Source organism: Canis lupus, chromosome 20 (genome assembly GCF_048164855.1).
Source record: "Canis lupus baileyi chromosome 20, mCanLup2.hap1, whole genome shotgun sequence".
In the NCBI taxonomy this organism is placed as follows: domain Eukaryota; kingdom Metazoa; phylum Chordata; class Mammalia; order Carnivora; family Canidae; genus Canis; species Canis lupus.
The window spans coordinates 51550911-51574650 of NC_132857.1; the positions used below are offsets into that span (position 1 = coordinate 51550911).

At 40.6% G+C, this 23740-nt stretch overlaps 1 protein-coding gene across 5 annotated transcripts in view; it reads right to left on the reverse strand.

Annotated features, from left to right (window-relative positions):
- ZEB2 (zinc finger E-box binding homeobox 2) overlaps positions 1–23740 on the reverse strand; it is a 135013-nt gene that overhangs the window by 3987 nt on the left and 107286 nt on the right. For all 5 annotated transcript variants that reach the window (XM_072789091.1, XM_072789092.1, XM_072789093.1 and 2 more), the window contains 5 exons: positions 13255–13443; positions 12386–12600; positions 9623–9731; positions 6687–8656; positions 5080–5260 (listed from right to left, as the gene is read on the reverse strand). In XM_072789091.1, coding sequence (XP_072645192.1) covers positions 5080–5260; positions 6687–8656; positions 9623–9731; positions 12386–12600; positions 13255–13443 — 2664 coding nt within the window. The remainder of the gene's footprint in view (positions 1–5079; positions 5261–6686; positions 8657–9622; positions 9732–12385; positions 12601–13254; positions 13444–23740) is intronic.

A 23740-nucleotide genomic window follows, 5' to 3' on the forward strand; every position in this document is an offset into this window, starting at 1 on the left:
TGGAACATGAAACTAGTGCCAAGCCTAAACACATCTGGTTGATTCCAGGCCACAAATAGCACTGGAATGCCTTCAACACCTTCCATAGCTGCCATACTTAAAAGTTTATTTCCAAAATAGAATGGACCAAAAAAAAAAAAAAAAGTTATCAGACTGATGCTCCAGAGTTAAAAAAAAAGTCAGAAATGTGTCACGTAGGGCGCTACGCACTATCACAACACACATGAAGCTCTGTGATTACATTTCCTAATACAAACTTGCATTCCAGCCGATTAAATTAAAAACCAGCATTAGTGGATTCAACCCCATTTTCATTTGCTGAGTGTCATGTTATAAGATTAGGAACCCATTCTACGCACTTCAGGTATTCAGTTATGTGGTGATATATAATCTCAATTAGTAATCAAATCTCTTTAATAATGTTATTGAATGCCTCCAGGGCATGCTACTATTTAGAAAACGCCATGGGCGGCTATATGTTATTTCATTAATGGTCTTTATCTTGCTGGAACGTCCAATAATAAATGTAGTGATGACAGATGTGGTAAGGCTAGTACTGAGTACTGGGATAGGAAGTTCTTTACCTGCAAGAGAAGAAATCGGACAAGTATTTGTTGGTGACTACTCATTGTATTGGAAATAAGGAAGATTGGGGTAATCTACCTCAAGGCAGCTAGTGGCCTGAAGAAAAACAAAAAAGCATGATTCACACTACACAAGAACCACTTTTTGACTCTTAGAAGAGGTGTTTTGAGTGGGGTAAACTGAGTAACAGAAGAGAGGGATCCCGTGGAGTGCCGAGAGTTCGGGAAGATGGTGTGCCCTTCCATTTGACAAGACCACCGTGGTGGGAAGGTAACCTGACAGGAAGCAGAAGTATTTACTTGGGAGAAAGACAGAGGTTTGGCCTTCGGGCACACTTCAAGTCATGATGCACGAATGGCGTGTCTCTCGTGTGTACTGGGACCTCAGAGCAAGGGATGCTACCAGGAGCAAGGATGGGACGTTTCTGACCATGGGGATTCATTCACAGGAGGGCACGGCGCGGAATGGGGGAGATGGGTTCTGGAGTCTGGCTGCCTGGGTTCAAATCCATCTCTCACAACCAGCTGCACGATGCAGGCACGTTAAGCCCTCTGAGGATGAGGGTCCTTGTTGCTAAGAGGGAAGTCCCTGGGGGCCTCACTTGTGACCCAGGCATAAGGAGTCAAGGAGGCAACAGAGGTGAAGTAGTTAGTACAAGGACTGCACGTGGGAAGCACTCCGTTAATGGTAGATCGTTTTATTTGCTTTTTATCAATACATGTTAAGTGACTCCCCGAGTTGTAAGCAAGGAAAGGACCAGAGTCCACGGAAGAAGAAGCACATCTGAATGGAAAAGAAGCGATATCATGGATGAAAAATTTCTCGGTGCTTTAGTTGCATGCATAGGGAGAGCTGTCCTACGACCTTCACTGGGTGTCCCATCGGCTCAGGAGCACAGAAGGTGGGGGAGAGTTGGGTGACTCCCCAGGTCGGCTGTGAGTAATCGTGAGCGAGCACTACAGTCACCACAGCTGACGTGGCTCCCTCTTTTCCAAAGGAACAAAATACGGAGCAGCGTATTTTGAGAAGAGAGAGCGAGAGAAAATACACGTTCTCCAGGACAAGTTTCAAGCGCCGCTAGAAATGCTGGGGGGCTGCCCATTAAACTGCAGTCGACTGTCTAGATAGTCTGGTTACAGGCAATCGATTCCCAGGGAATTCAATCGATAATAAACCCCACGCTCGTAAGAGAAGTATATTAATTCTACATCATGAACTGGCGGTCTGAAGGGGTGAAATGTGCGGCTATCATGCCATGCAGAGGACAGAATCTGGGGGCACGGGTGGTGGGGACTGACCTCTACTGCGTACTAAATATTCTAGTGCTCTCCGGAAGTGCCGTCCGTAAGTCTCTAAGAAATTCAGTTTAAGTAGGAACTGACTTAGACATTCATCTCTTTTTAAAATTTGTTTGCTTGGTTTACCTGATTCAAATCAAGATTCCTGGAATGAAATTTCCACAGGAACAAGATTCAGAAAAACATCCAAGTTGACATTGAGCGAATCAAAACTTTTTTAGGGTAGTATTTTTCCCTTAATCTCAAGGTTCGTGATTCACCTGACAGCTAAAATGATAACTGAAGTTAATAAATGGAAGGTTTGTGGTCTGAAAAATGTTACAACTGAGAAACAAAATTGGTAATTTGTTTAAGACTTTGACTTTATCTACTCAAAAGTAGAAACATTCTTATCACTTTTCTGAATAAGGTAAGTTTAGGCGTACCTACCACAATGTCTCAATAGAGAAAGTACTCAATAAATGTCAGATTTAAATCTTAGTGGAAGACAAAGGAGTTCTTGACGGTGCCTAACAGGAGTTTCAGATTTTGTGTCCCGCGGTCCTAGCTTATGACAGCTAATTCCACTGAAGCCAACATTTGTGGAGTGTTCCCTTCTTGTACTCAGTCTCCATCCTGGTCCCGGGCCCCAGGAAAAGCAAGCAAGGAAGCAAGCAAGCAAGCAATACGCTGTTGGTGAGGAAAATTAAGCATTGTGTCTTTGGTGTCTGCCTAGGAAGTCAGTTATTAAGCAGGCCAAGGGAAGAGAGCCCAGGATCTCAAGAATAAGTAGCTCAGAGTTTCCTTCTTAATCTAAGCCCTTCTATAGGTTAAGTCGTGGACGGGTGGAACAAGCACACTTTATCAAGGACACATTTGTAAAATCAGCACATAGTCAACTCACGATTCAGCCTCATTTCCCCACCCTCGACTCAAAGACTGGTGTCACCTACAATGTTCACCTCAGTACATTCCCAAAGTATTACTAGTACTTGATACAAACAAACAAAAGGCTGCTGGGGCCCAGTTAGGGAAGGAAAAGGGACTACATTTTTACATACAACCCGGTGCTAGAGGATTCATGAAGAACTTCACACGGTGATGGAACCTAACACACGGACAGTAGTGATGTCATGAGATGTTTGGTCAAGAGACCAAAAAGTTAACACACTGGAAACCTGACAAGCCAGGAAGCCAACAGGAGGATAATTAATCACACGTTTAAAGAAACCATTGGATGGTTAGCGTCTCGTTGCTATACATTACTTCTAGGCAGCAGATCTTCTCACATCTTCGAGAACCCCAACACTTTATTTTTCCTCTTTAAGATACGGCACAGTTTGCAACTTGATTAGGCACCCCCGGGATTGTCAACTTTTGGGTCTCTCGACTGTCTCCATGCCTATGAACTTCATGGACTATCTCATTTATAAGAAATAAAGATACTGACTGGATGTCAACATGTACGACAGCCCTCACTAAAATAGAGGTTTTACACTCACCATGTAGCAAACGATAGAGTTTGCATATGGTCATCTAATAAGAGCAATCAGAGGGGGAGAGAGGCCTCCAGTGATGTGCCTATTGTAGCTGAATAATGAAATACAAAATATAGTTGAGGTTGATTAAGATATTGAATTTAGATGTGAAAATATCTTCGTCAGTATCTAAATAGGATGTGGCCCTCAAGAAAACATCTATCGATATCTCTGATAAAAGGCAAATTAGGAAAATGTTGGCATTTCAGACACGGAATTACATCACACAAGTATCGAAACTATTGGGATTTGCCTTCCAAACGACGCTGTCTTTAAAGTTAGCACCAGTTGAACTTTTACAATAATAACAGTATCAGACAGTTGGAGAAAGAGAGATTACTGAGGCGGCTGCCATAAGGGTACTGTTACCTATTTAGCGACCTTGTTCTCTTCACAGATACCCTCAACACCTACTGTTTACCCAGCCTCCCCCCCCCACCCTCAGGCTGCCTCCCTCATAGGCCCAGTGAGGGAGGAGGGAAGAGGAGGAGGGGGAGTGCTCCCCAAGGATAGTTTCCAATCACTGAAAAGGGCGCCGTGGCCTTAGAATACAGAAGAAAGTACTCATGTTACCCTTTCTGCTTTTATCTTTTGCTTTTTTGTCTTTTCACCACTTTTCCCCCCACAAAGCACTGTTGGGCTAATTTTTTCTCTCTATATGAAAATGTTTGATACTAGACTTTCTCGGTTAAAATGAGCGTTTTTATGTAATTTCCCCCTGCCAATATTTTGATTGAGATCCTACACTGTCTCTTTTCCCATCGAGGGCCAGTGCAGCGTGCCAAATTTCTAGAGAAGGAAAGTTGGGGAATGGGGGGTGGAGGGGAAAGTGGCGGGAGGTGGGGGGGGGAGGCGCGGTTGGCTGACTTGCTGGTTAAAGGTGGAAGGAGGAAGAGGGAGGGAGAGAAAGGCATGGCCCCACTTGGGAGATCAGATCCTGGGTTGTGGGAACCCGTGTTGCTCCACATCATGGTCCTTCGCCTTTCTTTTGAAAAATCAACCCACTATCGCTCTACTCATAGGGAAGAACTAGGCTGCTATCTCGTCAGCTCTGTATAATTGTTCCTAATTAGTAATGCGGGAATTGGAAATAAGCTAATTAAATTTAGAAAGTTTTATTTTCGTCTTCCAAATAGAAGTAGTTTCGGTAGCTCACTTGGCATCTTACTTGACTTCTACCTTTTCCTCTCGCAGTGCTAACACTTTTGCTTTATTCAAAATGCGCCCAATTTATAAGATGAAACAGGACCACCTCCAAGTCGCAGCTGACTTGAAGTTCGGGTGATAAATCTAATACATCTAATACTGACTGAATCTTTCATTAAACTTGTACGTATATAGAGTCATTACAACTTGAGAACCTGAACGTGTTTTCAATAACTGGCTGGTGTCGCGGCATCTCATGGCCCTGGCCACTTAGATATACCTTTGACGGGATCTGGGGATTTGGCTTACAGATGAACTGGAAAGATATGAAGACAAGCACACTCATAAACACATGAACGATCCAATAAACAGGCAACAAAAAAGTCCTCCTGAGCTAGGCAAAAGCATGATTTCTTCCTTGTTGAAGGCATCAGCATATGCTACATCTTATGTCGCACCAGTGTGCTCATTAAATATTATGAAATGTACAGCAGGCCGGGAAGCTCTAACTAGCTAGTCAAAGTCACTCATACCTGTGTGTTCGTATTTATGTCGCAGAAGGGAACTGCTTTTCTGGAATGTCTTGTCACATAAGTCACATGCATACATGCCGCTCTCTGTCTTCTTGATCTTCTTTCGAGACAGACAGGAGTCGGAGTCCGTCATGTCATCTAGGCCTGACATGTAGTCTTGTGCTCCATCAAGCAATTCTCCCTGTGATATAATCACACAGTTCAACACAGTCTCTCCTCTTCGTCTTTATACCAAACAACTTCACGTAGGCTGACATTTGGAGAACCTCAAAAGGGTTTGTGATTAATCAATCTCATTTTTATTTTTCCTTAAAAAGAAAACCCCATTACTTTCCACGAACAATGGAGGAGGTCTCACCTTTCGGCAAGAATAGAAACCTTCTCCGCCCTAGATGGTCGAGCCCATTGTTTTTCAAGGGTAGAAAATGGTCAGCTCTGAAGGTGAGAAGGACATAACATTTTCTAAAATCCTTAGTTTTCCTTTTATATCAGGAAATACCCACGAGGGAGAACCAAACATCAGAATTTGTGTTTTTTTTTTTTTTTCCAGTGTGGTTAACTTTAGAAATGATCTGTAGCTGTAGAAACCCCATTTTAATTGAATTTTATATTTAGGTACAAAATGTTATTATTATGCAATCTATTTAAATGTATGTCTACCAACTAAAGGCCTCAAGCTATATTTTTATATTTAATTTTCTAATTTGAAATAGGGAATATTAATAACACTTTTTATCAATGTTCTATCTATGTTAAAACAGCCTTCAGCATTGAGCAATAATGAATGTGGATCGGTAAATTATTAAATTTCTTGATATTTATTTTGTCTTGATCCAAAGGAGTGCAAACTTGCATGATAACATACATTTCCATTTGCGAGCTCACAGTTCAGTTTTCTTAGACTACGTCTGCACTAATTAATATTAGAGGAGATTAAATAGGCTTAAATACATTTACAAAGAGGGCAGATGTACTGTAAATTGGAATACTGGAACAGCTGTTGCAGAGGTGCACGGCTACTTCTGCTCCTGTTTTGCTAACAGGGATTATACTCCCAGGTTGTTAAAACATACCTGCTTTTGTATTTGCGAACCATAGATTATTTACTGGTCTGAAAAGCACATACAAAGTCAAGTGGAACATGCGAAATATGTTTAAAACTGCTCTCCGACACACCCGATTTTCTATAAAACCCAGGACACATCCCATTTATACGTGTACTATCGTGAACTGTGGACACCTGTACAAGTATGTGGCTGTTCTAGGCGCTGACCTTTAGCTTGTATGTAAGTCCTGTCAAATACGGTTATCCGCCGTATAAGTCTAAAAGCGTACAGATCAATCTAAAAAAACCTCAAAGATAAGTGTTAAGTTCTTTGACTTTTGTAAGGCAGATGTGCCTTCACAGCTCAGTGTTCCACTGATTCTCCATTTGTTTGTCTAGCCCAGTCAGTTTAGAGGTTCAAGTGAAAACGAACTCTGCTATGTCTGCTGAAAACACATCGCTTGATGCTTTTCACTACGGTTTTCCCCCCCACATGCACATACACAATGTAATATATGATTCTCATGTCCTCTGTTCAGAGCTAAAGGATGGGTCTCATTACCTGAAATCCTTGTTTCCGCTGGTACTTTCTCCTTTGCTGCATATCAGCAAAAGTAGCTGCTCCAGTTGGGTAGGTATAGGCCATATGTGGTAGGAAGCTCATCTGATCCAGTCCTGGGTATGGTCGTAGCCCAGGGATACTGGTCTGGACTGGTGGCATGAAAGTGGCAGGGGGAAATGCGCTTTGTGGAGGAAGAGCTGTGTATAAAGTTTTGGCACTAAATGGGTTCATGCCGAACACTGGGTTAGTGCTTTTGTTGTCCAGATTATTTGAGTTTGAAAACTCCTTCTTGATAAAAGTCAAGTTTAGAGGCTCATCTGAGTTTTCAGATGATGAAGAAACACTGTTATGGTCTAAATTTATGCTGCTAGCTTTCGTTTTGTTCTTTGTGGCTATAATACTTTTGGGTTCTTTCATTTGTTTTGGTAATGACAAGTCCAAAGGCTCAGCCTGGAGCTCCTCAGAAGAGAAGCTGTTTGGAGTGTAAGAACTACTGTGGGAGTTTTTAGAAGATGTGGAGGAAAGATTTAAGGGAGAGGGAGTATTACTCCTCGAGTGGTCCAATTTCTCGACTGGTTTGATATTGGTAAAATGAGAAGGTTTGGTTAGCCTGAGCGGAGGATCACAATTCGTCACACTGTTGTGGAGTTCTGCTATGGATGGTGAAGTTATGGAGTCCATAGGCTTTACGGGCGACCTGGGTAATAAAGAGTCTTTCGAGGGGGGGTTACTGTTGGGAGCTAGTGGCTTGGAGTTCCTTTCCAGTGATGGGGACCTGGAATTTGAATACTGGTAGACTTTTCGTTGCTCAAACCATTCCTTCACAAATTCCTGAGGAAGGCCCACAGCAATGGAAATTTTCAGCAGTTCATCAGAGTTGGGCTCCATGTTCATAGCATAGTACGCTTTCAGTACAGACATGTGGTCCTTGTATGGGTTGATGGGGCTTGTCATTCCTTTCTCAGAAAGTACAGATGACAAGAGGAGGGCTTTATTATCAACAAAAACTCCGGCTTTGTTGGGGACTATGTTGTCATGAGGTTGCAGGACTGCCTTGATCTCTTCATTCATCTTACAAAGGTAACGTTCATGCTGATGCAAGGGAATGGGACCAGGAAAGCTTTCTTTACAGAACTGGCAAGAAAATGGAGTGGATATGTTGTGGTTCTCAATCATTTTATCATCAGTGACCAAATCTATTAAAGTACGTAGCTTCTCTTTCTTTATGTTACTGATCTGTCTCCTTGAGTCAGTAGTCAAGCTCTGGAGGCAAGCTTTGGCTTCATTGACTTTTTCTAATGTATAGTCAATAATACTTTTAGTGGCACCATTATGACTCACTACTGGAAGACCTACAGGCGGAATATTAGGAGAAGTAACTCCTTGTTCCTCAGGTTGAGAGCATGGATCCTTCATGTGATACCCTTTCAACTTGGAAATTTCTTCAGCCTTGCAGTCCATTTTTTGCCTGGAAACCGTATTGTCCACAATCTGTAGAACCTTTTGTACCTCGCTTAAGTTACTATTCATTGTGGGAAATCCGAGTAAAGGGGCTTCCATCCCTACACCTAAGTGCTGCATTGGACTCTGAGCAGACGGATGAACTCCCAAAGGGCTGGTGGCTCCAAGTGCACCATTCATAAAGGGACTAGTGCCACTAAACCCGTGCGTGGCCATAAGAACTTTATAGTCATTGAAGTCTAGTGGTTCTGTTTTAATTTTAAGTAAGCCTGTCTGTTCAGACATACTAAGTGGTTTTCCATTCTCCAATTTGTTTCTTAACTGGGTAATGGCTGAATTAGTAGGAGAAGAAGAAACAGAATTAGGGGAAGAACCCGTCTTGATATTGTTTCTCATTCGGCCATTTACAGAGATTAAACCAATACATTTCTTGCTGCTGATGTGTGAACTGTAGGAACCAGAATGGGAGAAACGTTTCTTGCAGTTTGGGCACTCGTATGGTTTTTCACCTAAAATGACAATCAAAATTAACATTACATTTCTTCGATCGGGTAATGATGGCGATTGTCTACCAATGCAAGAATCTGTGAAACCAGATGGAAGGAACGCAATGGGGGGAACCTCTACATTCTGGGTGCCTAGCTTAGAATTATGTGGCCATAACTGTTGCTGGGCTTTATCTACCCTGAGAGAACATAACTCAAGATGTTAGCAGTGGAAGGTGAGGGCTATCTATGCCTTTTTCAGCCAAGATCCCAAATCTTGTCTTGCCATCGGCAGCCGCCTATTTAAACAGAGTGTCAGATTAATGTGTGGTCAATAGCACAATAAAGATGTCACAGTATTTAAAGGGAAGTGTAGCCATGGCTTTAATCAACTCTGTAGAGATTCCATTGATTCCACCAATCCAACTAGTCCTTTGAAAAGCATCCAATTTGGTAATAAAATGCTTGGCAGAGCTATCAAAATAGTTATAAAGAAGAAATCTCAGTGGTAGGATGTTGTTCTGTAATATACAGCTCCCAGGAATCAAGGAACATTTATCATACAAAAGCTCTCATCCAAAATTCTTCAACGTTTTCTTTCATGGTTAGGTATCAAAAATGAATACCCTTCAGAATTTGCCAGCTGAGTTTCTTCAGGTCAAAAATATTTAATCTGTAGAGGAGTGTTTGAAAGGACAAAAAGGAGCCTCTAGGTTTTGTAATAAATCAAAGCATTTGCAATTTTTAGGAAGTATAAACACTCCTTTTCTTTCTTTCTTTCTTTCTTTTTTTTTTTTTTTTTTTTATGAGATCATGCCATTGGTGGAACCACAAGTCTCATGGAGGCAGAGCAGGCTCACATAGTTTGTGAAATTAAAAGGGTAGTTCCAAAAAAGCTGCCACCAGGATTGGGTAAATTTTAAACAATCTTTTAAAACTCCCCTAATGAAACAAAATGCAAATGTGAGCACCAGCACCTCTGCTACTCACCACTGTGAATTCGCAGGTGTTCTTTCAGATGGTGTTTATATTTGAAAGCCTTGCCGCACTCCGTGCATTTGAACTTGCGATTACCTGCTCCTTGGGTCAGCATTTGGTGCTGTAAAAGGAGAGGGACTGACATCAGTGTTGTGCGGGAGGAACAAAGGAAATTTGTTACAAATATTTTTAAAAGGCCTCCATTTTTCAGACAGGCCAAAAGGTTTGAGTGCATGTTTATTTATTTGCCCGGTCTTTCAGAGTTGCAATAAAAGTGATAATGTTGGCAATAAAATTGGAACAAATTAAAAAAAAAAGTGCTTTCACATGCGCGTCCAACACTAGCTTTAGAATTATCTCTGTAGTCTCTTTTCCAAAATGTTTCTTTGAGCCTTTGGAGATGAGAAAGTATAATTGTAAAGATGTTTGTGGTTCTCTGTGTTTATGGCACATTCTAAAATCTGAAGATCCCTTGTTGGAATGCAACTGTTTTTGTCAAGGAAAAAAATAAATATTATTCTGAAAATTCTAAATGGCCTCCAAAAAACACTCCCCTTGCGGATAACTAATTTTATTAAATTTTCTGTATCACGGTAGAAGTATAGCTCATACTAAAGTAGTATCAGTTTTAAAGAAGAAGAAAAAAAGCACGCATACGCAAACAAAAAAAAATTCTTGACTATAAATATTTCATTACACGATAAGCATGTTTAAATATCCCATTCACTGGGCTAGTAGCAAATGTAAACCCTGTTTTTCCTGATGTGCTGCATATCAGATTTGATTCATTATCAAAATGTAAGAGACAACATCTCGGGTTATAGCTGCTTGAGCAGTTTTATCACAGGCCAGTAGGAAAGACTTCAACGACTTTTCATTTTCCTTTTTAGTAGTGTGCTAGGGAGTAGGGACAAAAAAGAAAAAAAAAGTTTGCTGAAAAGACAAGTTAAAAGCAGCAAAGATATAATCAAACACAGCTGACCTTTTTGAACAAGGGAAAAAAAGCACTGTGACTTAGGATTCTAAAAAAAAAAAAAAAAAAAAAAAAAAAAATACAGTCATCCACTCTGGATGCTCAAGGTAGGAGGTCAGCCTTTTTCAAGCAGCAATGACACAAAAGCCTTTTGCAAAAAGACAGCACAGAAACGGTATGACAACTGCTAGGGTGTGCTGAATCTTCCCACATTCCTAGTGAGACAGATGGTGTTACATGGGACACAGGGAGGTTTGTTCAAACAGCAGCAACCTTCAAAGATCAAGCGGAGCCCAGCCCGCCGAGCGCCATTGAGGGACCAGCGCTCATATGTTGCTGAGTTGCATAAACAAACAGCAACAGCTGCTTTGTCTCCCCCCACAGCCCTCAGAGGACTACTATAAACTTTAGTTGTGCCACTGTTAATATGATACAATCATTTTAATTTACTAATTGTAAATGCCATGAGCAAATGAGGGGACTTTTCAACACCAAAGCTACCATTCATAATGCGCCAACACAATCACACTTCTGCATGTGAAATTTAAAGCGGTTATGCTTAGATAAATATCTAGGCACTTTTTTTTTTTTCCTAGAGTTCTTGTGCATATAAGCAAGGGGAGATAAACTGTTACATAAGCGTAACTATGGGAGCATAGTTTTTGTAACTGAACTTTGAAAAGCATTCAGGTGACAGGCCCAATCGGATCTAATGGGACGGTTTCCACGAGCTGTTCTTTTGCAACTGTAAAATGCCATGATATAGTATCATCGCCATCTCTTGATTACGTCCGGTCATCCTCATTTTCCTCATTCAAAGAAAACCATGCCCACAAGGAAAGGAAACGTAAGAGTGTTGTAGAATATCTCGCTGAATAATTTTCAAAACAGAGATGGTGGCAAGGCTTATCGGGCAGGCTTTCGGATCTGCAAGCAGGCCAGCCGCTGGGACTTGAGGCCACCATCCCTCTTGCCATTCACACACATAATATCAATCTGCAGGCGATTCTCCCAGGAGGACAGAAAGAGCGGTTTTGCTCAGACACGTAAGGGACGCTGTGAATCAATCCTGTGCAAACGTTTGAAGGATTTAAGAAGCTATACTTACCTGTTCGAGACAGAGGTTTTATTTCTAACACAAAATAAGCCAAAAGGGGCACAACAATCTTAACACTGGGCCACAGGCATGCAAATCAAAAGGGACCGTTTTAAATGTGCATCCAATAGTTTAGTATCAATCTGGTTCATTTTATATATACACATACGTATAATATGCCTTTTTGAATTTTTTTTAAAGCCACTTCATTAGATTCCGTAAACTAGTAGCAGCTTGTAAAAATACTCTAAGCAACCGAAGGTGTTATGTGGCGAATGAAAGAAATGCACACTTCCTTCACTCTGACTTAGATCCTATAGGGGAAAAAAAAAAAATTTTTTTTCCAAGTAAAAACTAGGTGAAAAATGGAATTAAAATTGCTGAGATGTTTAATAATGTATAATTAAAATGCCACGATTTCATTCACTTTTGGTGGGACATAAAAATGAAACTGAAGTCAAGTTAAAGTGCAAATAAAATTTCTAAATTAGAAATTAACACACTCATTCGATCGTGAACATAAGACTATTAAATCATATTAGAAGAGACCATCAAAAAATCATTTAGACCTCAATTAAAGCTATTACCATTAAAAGATCTGCATCTTCAAAATGCCATGAAAAATTAATAATGATTGCCAATCAAAGCAATATCGTTTCTCTAAGGGGTTATTATAGAAAGAAATCACTTAAAGCCAGCCCCCCACCTGATCTGTCCCTGGCTTGTGCGTCACCATATGCCGCTCGAGCTGGGTGCGGTAGGCAAACGTGTAGCTACAAAGAGGGCAGGAAAAGTTCTCCTCGTTCTTCTCGTGGCGGTACTTGATGTGCTCCTTCAGGGATGTCAAGCGCTTGTAGCCCCGGTCGCAGTAGGGGCAGGTCAGCAGTTGGGCAAAAGCATCTGGAGTTCCAGGTGGCAGGTCTGTAGCCGGGAGACGAGAGGGAGAGGAGCAGGCCAAAAGGTCAGTGAAGCAGTGGCAGCTAATGGGCCGCCTGCCCGGGATGGCATGACAGGCATCGCCGCAATCTGCCCGCCGGGAGCGCCACCACCACCGCCGCGCAGGCCTCGGGCCTGGCCCGCCTGCCCGCGCTGCGCCCGGGAGTTAATTAATTACTGGAGCTTTTGGGGGGAAATTCAAACAGCTGATGAGTGAGGACATTCTCTCCAGGTGGCTGGCGGTTGGTGGTGCGACCCTGGGTCGCGTGGGACTCGGGAGAGGGCCCTTCAGGTGGCAGCTAGAGAAGGAGGGTTCCCCCCCCACGTCCCAACTTTTTTTGTTCCTCAAAAGTGAAATATTTCAGAAACATTGGACTCCGTTTCGATATTTTTATCTCGGAGAAATAGGCTCTAATTGTTCTTGTTCTTTATTGGATGTACAAATGACACAAATTTGCTGACAAAAAAAAAAAAATTTCACAATACCCTAAAATTACAGTTCTAATCTTTGCTCATGAAATTCCATGCCTCTGCAGCTGTTCTTCGAATTTTAAGGTAAACACCCAGGCATGTAGTGCATTTGTAATTGTAACAGCTGCAGAGGTCAGTGGAGTGGCTAAAAATGAATTACAGCCTCACCATTTTCTTCTTGCCCATTGGCCTCTGGCGTGCCAAGGCGAGACAGCTCCTCGGGGGCTTCTGGGTAAATGATAGCTGTGTCACTGCGCTGAAGGTACTCCTCGATGCTGACTGCATGGCCATCGCGTTCCTCCAGTTTTCTTTTGGCAAAGTATTCCTCAAAGTCTGATGTGCAATTTGCATTCTTAACTGGAATCAGAAAAGGACACCATCAACGCCTCTGTGGGGCCTTCCTCCCAGGTGCCCGAGCCCACTGACATCACTGTGAGCGCCGACTGTTGACTTGCAGAAAGACCCCCCAATACCTAGTTTAGTCCTAAGAAGTGTTGCAGATGACCAATCGGTGACGGGATGCTTATTCTCGCAAATATATGCAAAGAAAAGAGGACACTTGGCTTCAAGCTAAATAGGCACATCTTATTTTCCTCTCCCTGGAATACTAGTCCGCAGAATTCACAAAGAATGAAAGACATTTTGAAATGTTTTCTAGGGAAAACTTAAAAAACAAAACAAAACAAAACAAAACAAAACAAAAAACAGAGCTACATTCTAAGATCCAGAAACTTGAGAGATAACATGAGCTCAAAGCTGCTTTAGCAGTCTGTATAAAACTTCCTTTTCTTTCAAGAAAGGTATATTTAATTTTTTATTGTCCACTAAACTTAACGTGCCTAACCACAGATACATCCTGTTGCTAAATATAAGCTTTTAACCTTCCACTCTCTGCACATCACAGATGGCCAGGACTACACAATCTGACACAGATGCAAAAGGATAGATATTCCTAGAGAGATAATAATGGGACTCTGTTAAGAAATCATGGGATGTGGCACTTTATCTTTCCCTATAATTTCAATATTTAGCTCAGCATTTTAAAGCTGCCTGAAGATGGAATGAAGCTCACAAAAAGAAATACAACAGAATTAACAGAAATACTTCACAAAAGCAAAAGAAACTGGCTGTGCCGCTGTGTGATTCTGATATGATTTTTAACTTTTGTAATTATGAATCTATTCCATGAAATGAATAATAGTCACAAATCCATTTCAGCCACAATGTCACGAGATTTTGTATATTTGAAACCTCTAGGTATGTCTCTGAAGTAAGTTGTGGCTTAAATATCCTCAATAAACATTTTTATGCATAAGACCGTGTAAGTAGATGAATAAAGGTCCTTTGCTAGTACGGTTAATGGTGGAGCCCCACTTTCATAGTTTCTGAGACCAGTTAGCCTCGATTCCCCTATATTCTTCACCTCACTTTCTCTGCCATAAAAGATAATATACTATTTGCCATAGTAAATATTCCTGATAATTTGTGGCAGGGTGATGTTGGGACCAGCTAGTCCATTTTTATTTTTATTTTCATTTTTATTGTTGCTTTCACTGTCATGAACTTGTGGATTATAGATAAAAAGAACAGAAAGTGGAACCTTCCATTGATTCGACAAGTACTGAATGACTGGTGTATGGTAGGTATCATGTCTTGTTTCGAAAAGCAAAAAACATCCAGTTTCATCCTTCAGGAAGACATGAGAACAATCAGTACAACTGATTTTTTTTTTCTCGAGAAAAAAAAAAGTTACAAACTCACATAAATATTATGAAAGGAAGTTGTGTGGTGATATGAAAGAAGTAGGGGGAGGTGGCTGATGGAGCCTAGAAGATCAGGAAAACTTAAATTGAGAAAGCTTGGAGTTCACTAGCTCTAGAAGCTGGGGAAGAGCCAGCACGTGCAAGGATGCGAGGACTGGAAGGAGCACGGTGCATTTCACCAGCAAAACAGAGAGTGCTGATGTGCAGACAGTGGAAGGGAAGCAATACGATGGGAGGGCGGAGAGGCAGGCAGGACCCAGAACATGAGGCAGGTGGTCGTCCTGCTACAGGTTTGGGTTTTCTTCTAAGAGAAACAGAAAGCCATGGAAGGGTATTAAGCAAGAAGATGACTGGGTGAAATTGGGAATTAATCTGCATTATTAAATGACAACTCTGGCTATCGTAAAATAGGGATTGTAAGGAAAAGAAAAGCTGATTCTGGGAAACCAGTTGGGAGTTTCTTGCCATAAACCAGGCCAAGATAAAGGTTAAAGAATTGGTGATGGAGACTGAGAAGTGGCTAGATTTGAGAGATACACTGACAAGTAAAAACACTAGGCTTGGGGGAAGGATTGGGTGTGCCAGGGAGGGGGAGGCTAAGATCTTATCTTAGGTTCGGGCTTTCCAAATCTGATGGATGATAGGTGATAGTCACCAAAGTAAGGGGCACTAGAACTCTAAAAACACCTGAAACTATGAACTAATACATCGCATCAAATAAAAGGAGACTGGGGAGCATCACGCTTTGCAGACAAACTAAGCGCTAGCAATCCTGAATAGTGTGATCTCAAAACAGTCTCTTTTGCCACTCCAACTTCTAAAAGTCGAACAAGAGCAACTGTCTGATTCTAACACCTGTACTTCCTTCAAATACAGGTTTGGAATGTGTAAGAGGAGATGATTTTATATCTTGAAATTTATTTAAATCTTTTCTCATAATCTTAAGTCTTAAATCTTTTATTTACTAAGATTTTATTTTATTATCTTATGTTTTTTTGAAAGATTTTTATTTATTTATTCATGAGAGACAGAGAGAAGCAGAGGGAGGAGAAGCAGGATCCATGCAGCAGCCCGATGCGGGACTCGATCCTGGAACTCAGGGATCATGTCCTGAGCTGAAGGCAGATGCTCAACCCCTGAGCCACCTAGGCCTCCCAAAGATTTTAATTTTAAGGAACCTCTGCACCCAACGTGGGACTCAAACTCATAACCCCAGGATCAAGAGTTGCATGTTCCACCAACTGAGGCAGCCAGTCACCCCCAAGTCGTAAATCTTCTAGAAGAAGATGAACCTTGATTAAGATCAATTTTCTGTTGGTATGCTCATGATGCCATAGATACTTTCCGAATCACTGTTGGTGATAGTGAATGTGATGGTGTCATTTAACTTGCACCATTAAATCTCTAGAGAGTACAAAGAACTGTCAACCCGCACAAACCATTTGTTCCTTGTTTTGGATCATCAAAATGACTTAGCATCTATCAAAAATCACCTTTTGTTTTTAATGCAAGAAAAGATAGAAGGGACAAAATGGTGGATTAAACATGAACCCCTTTGGAACAACCTGACTGATTCGACCAGGGGCTTTTTTTTCACCACTGTGGCAGCAGGAAGTAATTTAACTGCTCCTTTCTGAACCCAGGCCTAGTAGAATGCTGTCAAATGTTTAAGGCATGACTTAATTTAAGCTTTTTAAGAACACTGACCCACTCGACGATCCTTAGTGTAACCTAGTAAACATGGATGGATGGACATTTTAACATCCTACTTCTATATTGATATCTCAGCAACTATTTGAATTATCTGGCTATCTTTTCATGAATTTTCATTTGCATATGAATGTTTCCATCAGAAATGTAACCAAATGCAAATTCAATGGGATTTGCATTAATAGCCTTTTGGCTTCAACAGGAGGAAAATTCTGATTTTTCTGGATAGGCGAACTAAACCGCATCGAGAAACACTACTGGTATTTGGAGAGGCAATTCACTTGCTAGATCGAATTTGCCTATGCTAGATTTCGATGTCAAGTGTGACCGAGACAAAAGTCCTCAAATCATATGCTCTCTTTAAGGATCATCTTTGATCATCTTCGTACCCTGAGCTTTGAGTATATTGCTTAGAAATTAGTAGGCTCTCAGGAATCATTTATAGAATGAATGTGGAATAAATTATGTGCTTTACACTAATCTTGGTACAGAAGTCTTCCAGTAAAAGGAAGCATAAGATAAGATACCCACAGTTGAGCTAGGAATTCAGACCTGCAATTCAGGCAATTCTAGAACAATTATGTGATTAACTACGTAATGATGACCATAAATACTTGCAAGAGTTCAATAGGGTTCAGGTGAGTATTCAAAAAGAATTTAATGAAGAAGATAACACTCAATCATTTAAATCTATTCGCTTCATTAGGATTTTCTTCTTGAGGAATAGGTATGCTATTTAGCTATAGATCTCAAATATGTACAGTCACTTACGTGGGCTCTAGTCTAGACTTCCATGAACTAGTCTAGGTATAACCGACCCAGATATAATGTGGTTTTTTCCCTTGGTGTTGCTGTAGGTCCTTGTAACACACGGTTTCCCTGCCCAGTAGCACAACAGTCTCCTTTGCCTGGGAATGGCTCCCATATTCTCTATTGTCAGACTTCATGGTACCCAAGGGAGTTGCCTGGTTATTGCTGTGGATTAATAATATCCACGGTGGATTAATCTGCACCTAAAGTGAACTTCTCTTAGTCTTTCATTCTCCAGGCCAAACTGGGGTAGCCAAAGGATCCAGCTGAGTCAGCAAATCCTTTCCTTGTGATTTTAGGACTTTGTACCAAAGGGAGCACCAAGAACGTTTATTTCCCTCAAGCGACCCGTAGCTATTAGACGTAGAACAAAGGAACTGATATATCCCATGTAGTGTGAGAAGATTAATGAAGAGAGAGACTGAAGCAGGTACACAGAGAGAAGAGAAAAGCAAAGACAAGATGGCAAGTCCGGACAGTATATTTCTAGCTCTATTTGCTGCTGAGGCCAAGCCGTACCTGTGTCCTTCCAGTGGCTCTGTTGTCAAACCTCCTTAGATTCTGTGAGCTGAAAAACTCCCTTTCCACTTCAAGCTATGTGTATTTCAGTCTCTGAGAGCCAAAATCACCCTAATTATTAATATTTGAACAAAAGGTTATTCTGAAACTTGTTGAGGAGGATGAAGTTTTGGTTCTGGACAGAAATTTACCTTTTTGGTTTTCACAAAGATTTCGCAACACTGCATCGTGGACCCAGAAATGAGGTAGAAAATTCACTAGAAAGTTACAGAATTCCCCACTGCATTTTTCTGGTGTAAAATCCACCTCATTTTCCTTTTTTTTTTTTTTTTTTTTTAAATCTGTAATTAATTGTTAGAACTGCCAAAACACACTGACAAAGGATATTTGTGTGATACTCATGATCAAACCATAACAAAAGTTCACAAGAAACCTCAAAGTAATGTGTTCCTATATCTTCTCCAGAGATTTTGCAGTTAGTCCTAAAATTTACCCTAGTGCCTTAGAAATGTCTCAACCTTCTCTAAGGTCAGGTAAACTTTTCTGTATCCAAAACGGAAAATTTCATTAATTAAAAATGTTTTTTTCATCACCATGTGTACTTTAATATCGTTAGGATAAATTTCTAGGTTGCTTCAAGTTAGAAAAGCCTCACGTTTCCTGTCAATATGTTGTTCCCTCTTACTAATGTTGCTTATTAATGATACTTTCATAAATACTTTTATGTCTATCTTAGATATTGATATTTTTAAATAATGATAAATATCAATATGGATTGACTTTTAAAGTTATTGCTCAAAAAACAAGCAATGTTAAGAGCTCTAAATAAGAGAGATATATTGATCTTCAAATCAGCCACCTCCCATGGAGGTTTCAGGACACTTTCTCAAAGATCCTTAAAAGTGAGTTTTGCTTAGCGTTTACAATTAGTTAAGTCATAATGAGACCTTGATACTTATTTCTTCTCTTTATCTGTTTGTTTTTTTCTATTTACTTCCATCCCCTTGCCATTTATTTTCTTTATTTATAAGGAGCATGTGTTCATGTAGGAAAGCAGGTATTCTATTCTAACTGATCTTGTACCCAGTGTGTTTTCAATTTTCATTAAAGAATTGAAGAAATGTGTTTGAATATTATACAAAGTCATTTTAATGAACATAAAATGAATAAATAACTCTTTCAGAAAAGAAAATCTCTTGGAGGGTCTAGAAAAGCTGAAGTAAATACATGTAAAAAACCGAGTTCAATCATTTATCCACCCCCATGGCTTAATAACTATTTATTGAGGACCTACTATTGCCAGAGAGTGTGCTTTGGGATGAAGACACAATGGTGTTGATTGATAATTATTTTTCTGCTTCTGTGATTCTCATATTGAGAGACATGTATATGAAATGGTTGCGGTTCTGCAATTTACAGACATATAAATATATAAATGTATAACAAGGAATATATAGATACAGATATATAGATACTTCTCAGTATAATGTAGAAATTATGCATTTATCATATAATCTGATTTTTGATCACTTCATTTGTCAAGGCAAAGGGACCTGAAGAAATCACAAATCGAGGTAACTATATTCATCATCTGTCAGAAAAATAGTCTTTTTATGGACATTGTAGATGATAAGAAAATATAGAAAATTAATTTCAATGTAGTCTCTGCATTGAATTTTTAAAAAGCCCACATAGGGGACGGGAGGGAAAACTGAATGGGGAGTTATCAGAGAGGGAGACAAACTGTGAGAGACTCTGAACTATAGGAAACAAACTGAGGGTCGCTGAAGGGGAAGTGGGGGGAAGGATCAGGTAATTGGGTGCTGGGCACGTGATGTGATGAGCACTGGGTGTTATATGCAACTGATGAATTATTGAACTCTACATCTGAAACTAATGATGTACTATATTTTGGCTGATTGAATTCAAATTAAAAAAAATAAAGAAGCCTATACTCAGCATTTGTTGAGGTATATAAATTCTCATGGCTACTTTGTTTAAAGTTGACTAATTAATGAATATAAGCATTTTATCATTAAAAATGCATGTGTGCCTTTCCGTAGAAGGCTTCCAAAACACATATTGGCACCAGATATCTAAAAACAACACTAAGGGAAGAGGACAATCTTTTTCTCATTACATGGCTATGCGGCCAGCCCAGCAGAGCCTCCGACTGCTACAGAGGTGTGTGCAAAGCCACGGAGGGCTCTTCCAGAGTGACAAAGTTGTCTTTTCTTCTTGGGAACTAGCACAGCATCTGGGTGGGTCTCTCCATGCCTGCTCTAACATGGCTTTCTCCAGGGAACACATGCTCAGATGCTAAAGAGAGACCCCAACGTGTAAGAACTTTAGGAAAGAGAGTGGCAGAAAGAACAGGGGGGTGGGAATCGGTCGTACTCTGCAGGATCAAATATCTCCCCAAACAGCAGGAAGCAGCTCAGTCAGGGACACAGTATAATTTTAAAGTGAGGTTCTACATTGAGGGACTGTGACTATCAAAATTTAGACATCACTAACCCTTAGACAGTTTTGATTGCTATGTACAGACACAGAATCCACGTCTTTAAAAGAAGAATCCCAAGTAAGTTCGTACGTATTTATTTTTCACATTACCGTGTAATCTAAAATTTTGAAATTGGTATCCTACTGAAAAGATTCTTAGACTGTGTCCCTATACTTTAGACAACGGGTTTATAAAGTAAGGTGTTTTGCCCAGCAATTCAGTGCTCTTCTTGTATGCTCTTTGCAGAAACAGGTAACACCTGAGGATACTTTAGGACAGTGGTTTTCAAAACGTGGGCTCCCGGCCAGCAGCATCAGTATTACCTGGGAACTTGTTCAAAAATGGAATCTGCAGTCTGTGCTTTGACAAGCCCTTCAGGGGGTTCGATGCACACCCAGTTTAAGAACCAATGCCCTGAGAATTCAGCTGTCTGCAACACCTGGCTAAATAAGGTATTCAGCAAAACGATTTTGGGAAGCAGCTCAGAATCGGTCCCGTATCATGTGGCCTTCCTAACTCTCTCAGCCTGAGCTTGTAACCTCCTTCTGCACGTATCCACCTGCATATCTCAATCACTGAAGTCAGCACATCACAGTCTAACTGTTCCTTGACATATCTGTGAGCTGACTGTGTTTTATATCAGCCTAGTACAGTGCCCGACACATGGCTAATGCTCAATAATTGAATGAGCAGACCAGGTTCATTGGGCAACCCATTTTGGCTCAGCTACTTATGATTTTTTTTTTAAAGATTTTACTTATTTATTCATGATAGACATAGAGAGAGAGAAAGGGGTAGAGACACAGGCAGAGGGAGAAGCAGGCTCCATGCCGGGAACCCGACACGGGACTCGATCCTGGGACTCCAGGATCATGCCCTGGGCTGAAGGCAGGCGCTAAACTGCTGAGCCACTCAGGGATCCCTACTTAGGATTTTTTTTTTTTTAAAGATTTTATTTATTTATTCATGATAGTCACACAGAGAGAGACAGAGAGGCAGAGACACAGGCAGAGGGAGAAGCAGGCTCCATGCACTGGGAGCCCGATGTGGGATTCGATCCCGGGTCTCCAGGATCACGCCCCGGGCCAAAGGCAGGCGCCAAACCGCTGTGCCACCCAGGGATCCCATCCTACTTAGGATTTTTAATCTCAGTATCTTCATCTGTAAAATGAGCTAGTATATACTTTCTGGGGTGTTCCTGAAATTTCATAATTTCCATGCTTTCAATTAATTAATTGCCCTAACCCATCTACTCTTATTCACTGGCTAGGCCTAAGGAGTTTCGTATACATTCTTTCCATTTAAAAACTCAAAGCAACACAGCTTTCTGATGGAGGAAACATACACACAGGTTAAGATTTTGGAGGCGACTAGAAACCACGGACAACATCACAAGGAAAACAGTGCTTATTACACATTTGTTGAATGAATGAAGGAGACACTCAAGAAGCTTGGGATATCAGTTATTTCTTATGGGAACCCTCGCTGTGAAGTGGAGATAGCTGCCCCTAATCGCAAGCAAAGCTAATAAAACTGCAGCCTTCATTAGCCAGGAAGTGATAGGCTCTTCTTGGTATACACTGATTATAGTCTGCAAATGACCCTCCTGTCTCACCTGCCAAGAGCTCCAGCCGCTTTCCTCTCTTCAAAACCTCTTTCCCTAGCTTTTTTTTTTTTTTTTAATAAGCTTATTGTATGGAGTTAACTAGAAATTTTTAAATGATGACTTACATGACCTATCTGACTGGATGACAAAACTCTTCCAACATATAAGAAAGTGACAGTATAAACAAGAAGAAAACGGCATGCTTTGTAACAGTATGATTCTCTCCCTGTTGAGTACTTAGGTACTCAATTATCTGATAAACTGATCTTGCACAATTGATTAACACTATATATCCACTCAACTCTTGCTGAGATCAACTCTTACGATCAAACTTGTGTGGCTTCTGTTACCCATATAGGAATCCTAGCTAATTAAAAAAATTTACTTTAAGGGCGCCTGGCTGGCTCGCTCAGTGGAGCATGTGACTCTTGATCTCAGGGTCGTGAGTTCAAGCCCTGCGTTCGGAGTAGAGATTACTTAAATAAATAATTAAAACAAGATTTTAAAAATAATACAAATAATAAAAAATTTAAATTTAAATTCCGTGTAAGCCTAGTAAGAGGAATTGGAAGGTATTAAACCAAGAGGATAATAATGGTACAGAAACAGTTTTACTCTTTTCCCCACTTTCTTCTATGCTAATGATGTGATACACTGAATCTGTATTTAAAGAGGCCAAACCACTTGCTAGCCTCCTAACCTTATCATTAATATCATCAATTTAAGGGAGTTATACCTCAAACCATGGTGTTTCCTGCTCAGGCAAGATTTTCAATCTAGATCTAGAGGCTTCCAATTGCTCTGGAGACACCTCAGAAGAATCTGGTAAGCCTGGACATGCTTGGCATTTCTCTGTGGTACTTCAGGTGATAAATCCCTGATCCCATGCTCTCCCAATCTCGCTTCTACGCTGCTATTATCCTAATGCATTCTGTGAGCTATAAGCAGGACGGGCTACAGTGGGGCCCAGCGGGCCCAGTGCAAAATGACAACAGCAGAACATTAAACCAAAGTCAAAGCTCTGACAAACACAGGGCCCTGGGTATAATACCATGAGGCACGACCTCCCCCTCCCGTGCCAACTAGCTCAGCCGGTGCTTTGTTGTCTTTGTTCAGGCTTCCCAGTAAAAATTCATTAGAAGCAAGGGTAGGGTGGGGTGGAGTTCAACATTTCTACTCTAATGTCCTCATTTAACAGATGATACAACGAAGGTACACTGAGGTTTATGATTCATACAAAGTTAGACAAATAATTTCTGGAAAAGCTCGACGGAGAATTCATATATCCTGACTCTTAACCCACTACTCTTTCCACTGTATCATAGTGACTCAATATGAGAGAGTGAGAGAGAGAAAGAGAAAGAACCCCATCTTTTCAGTTTTTCATTATGCCTGATTTGACATGATTTGAATAGGTCCTAGATGCTGACAAGATTGCTGACATTATAAATAGTTCTAAACAACAACATTATAACACCATAAGTTAGGATGAGGAAAGCGATGGTAAATGCTCACTTCAGTATAAATAAAATATGGAATTTTAAGCTTTTTTTTTTTTTCTCAGTTTTTCCTTTCATGTTCCTGCTCTTCATTTTTTTCACTGTGTGGTCCACATCCAAGCCTATCAGGGTAAAGTGAGAACATAAAAGTCCTTCAAATTCTCTACTCGAGATGCTTTTTATAATTTCCATTTAATAATTAAGGGTTGTGTTTTCCTCTTTTAGATATTTCTTACTTAGCCGT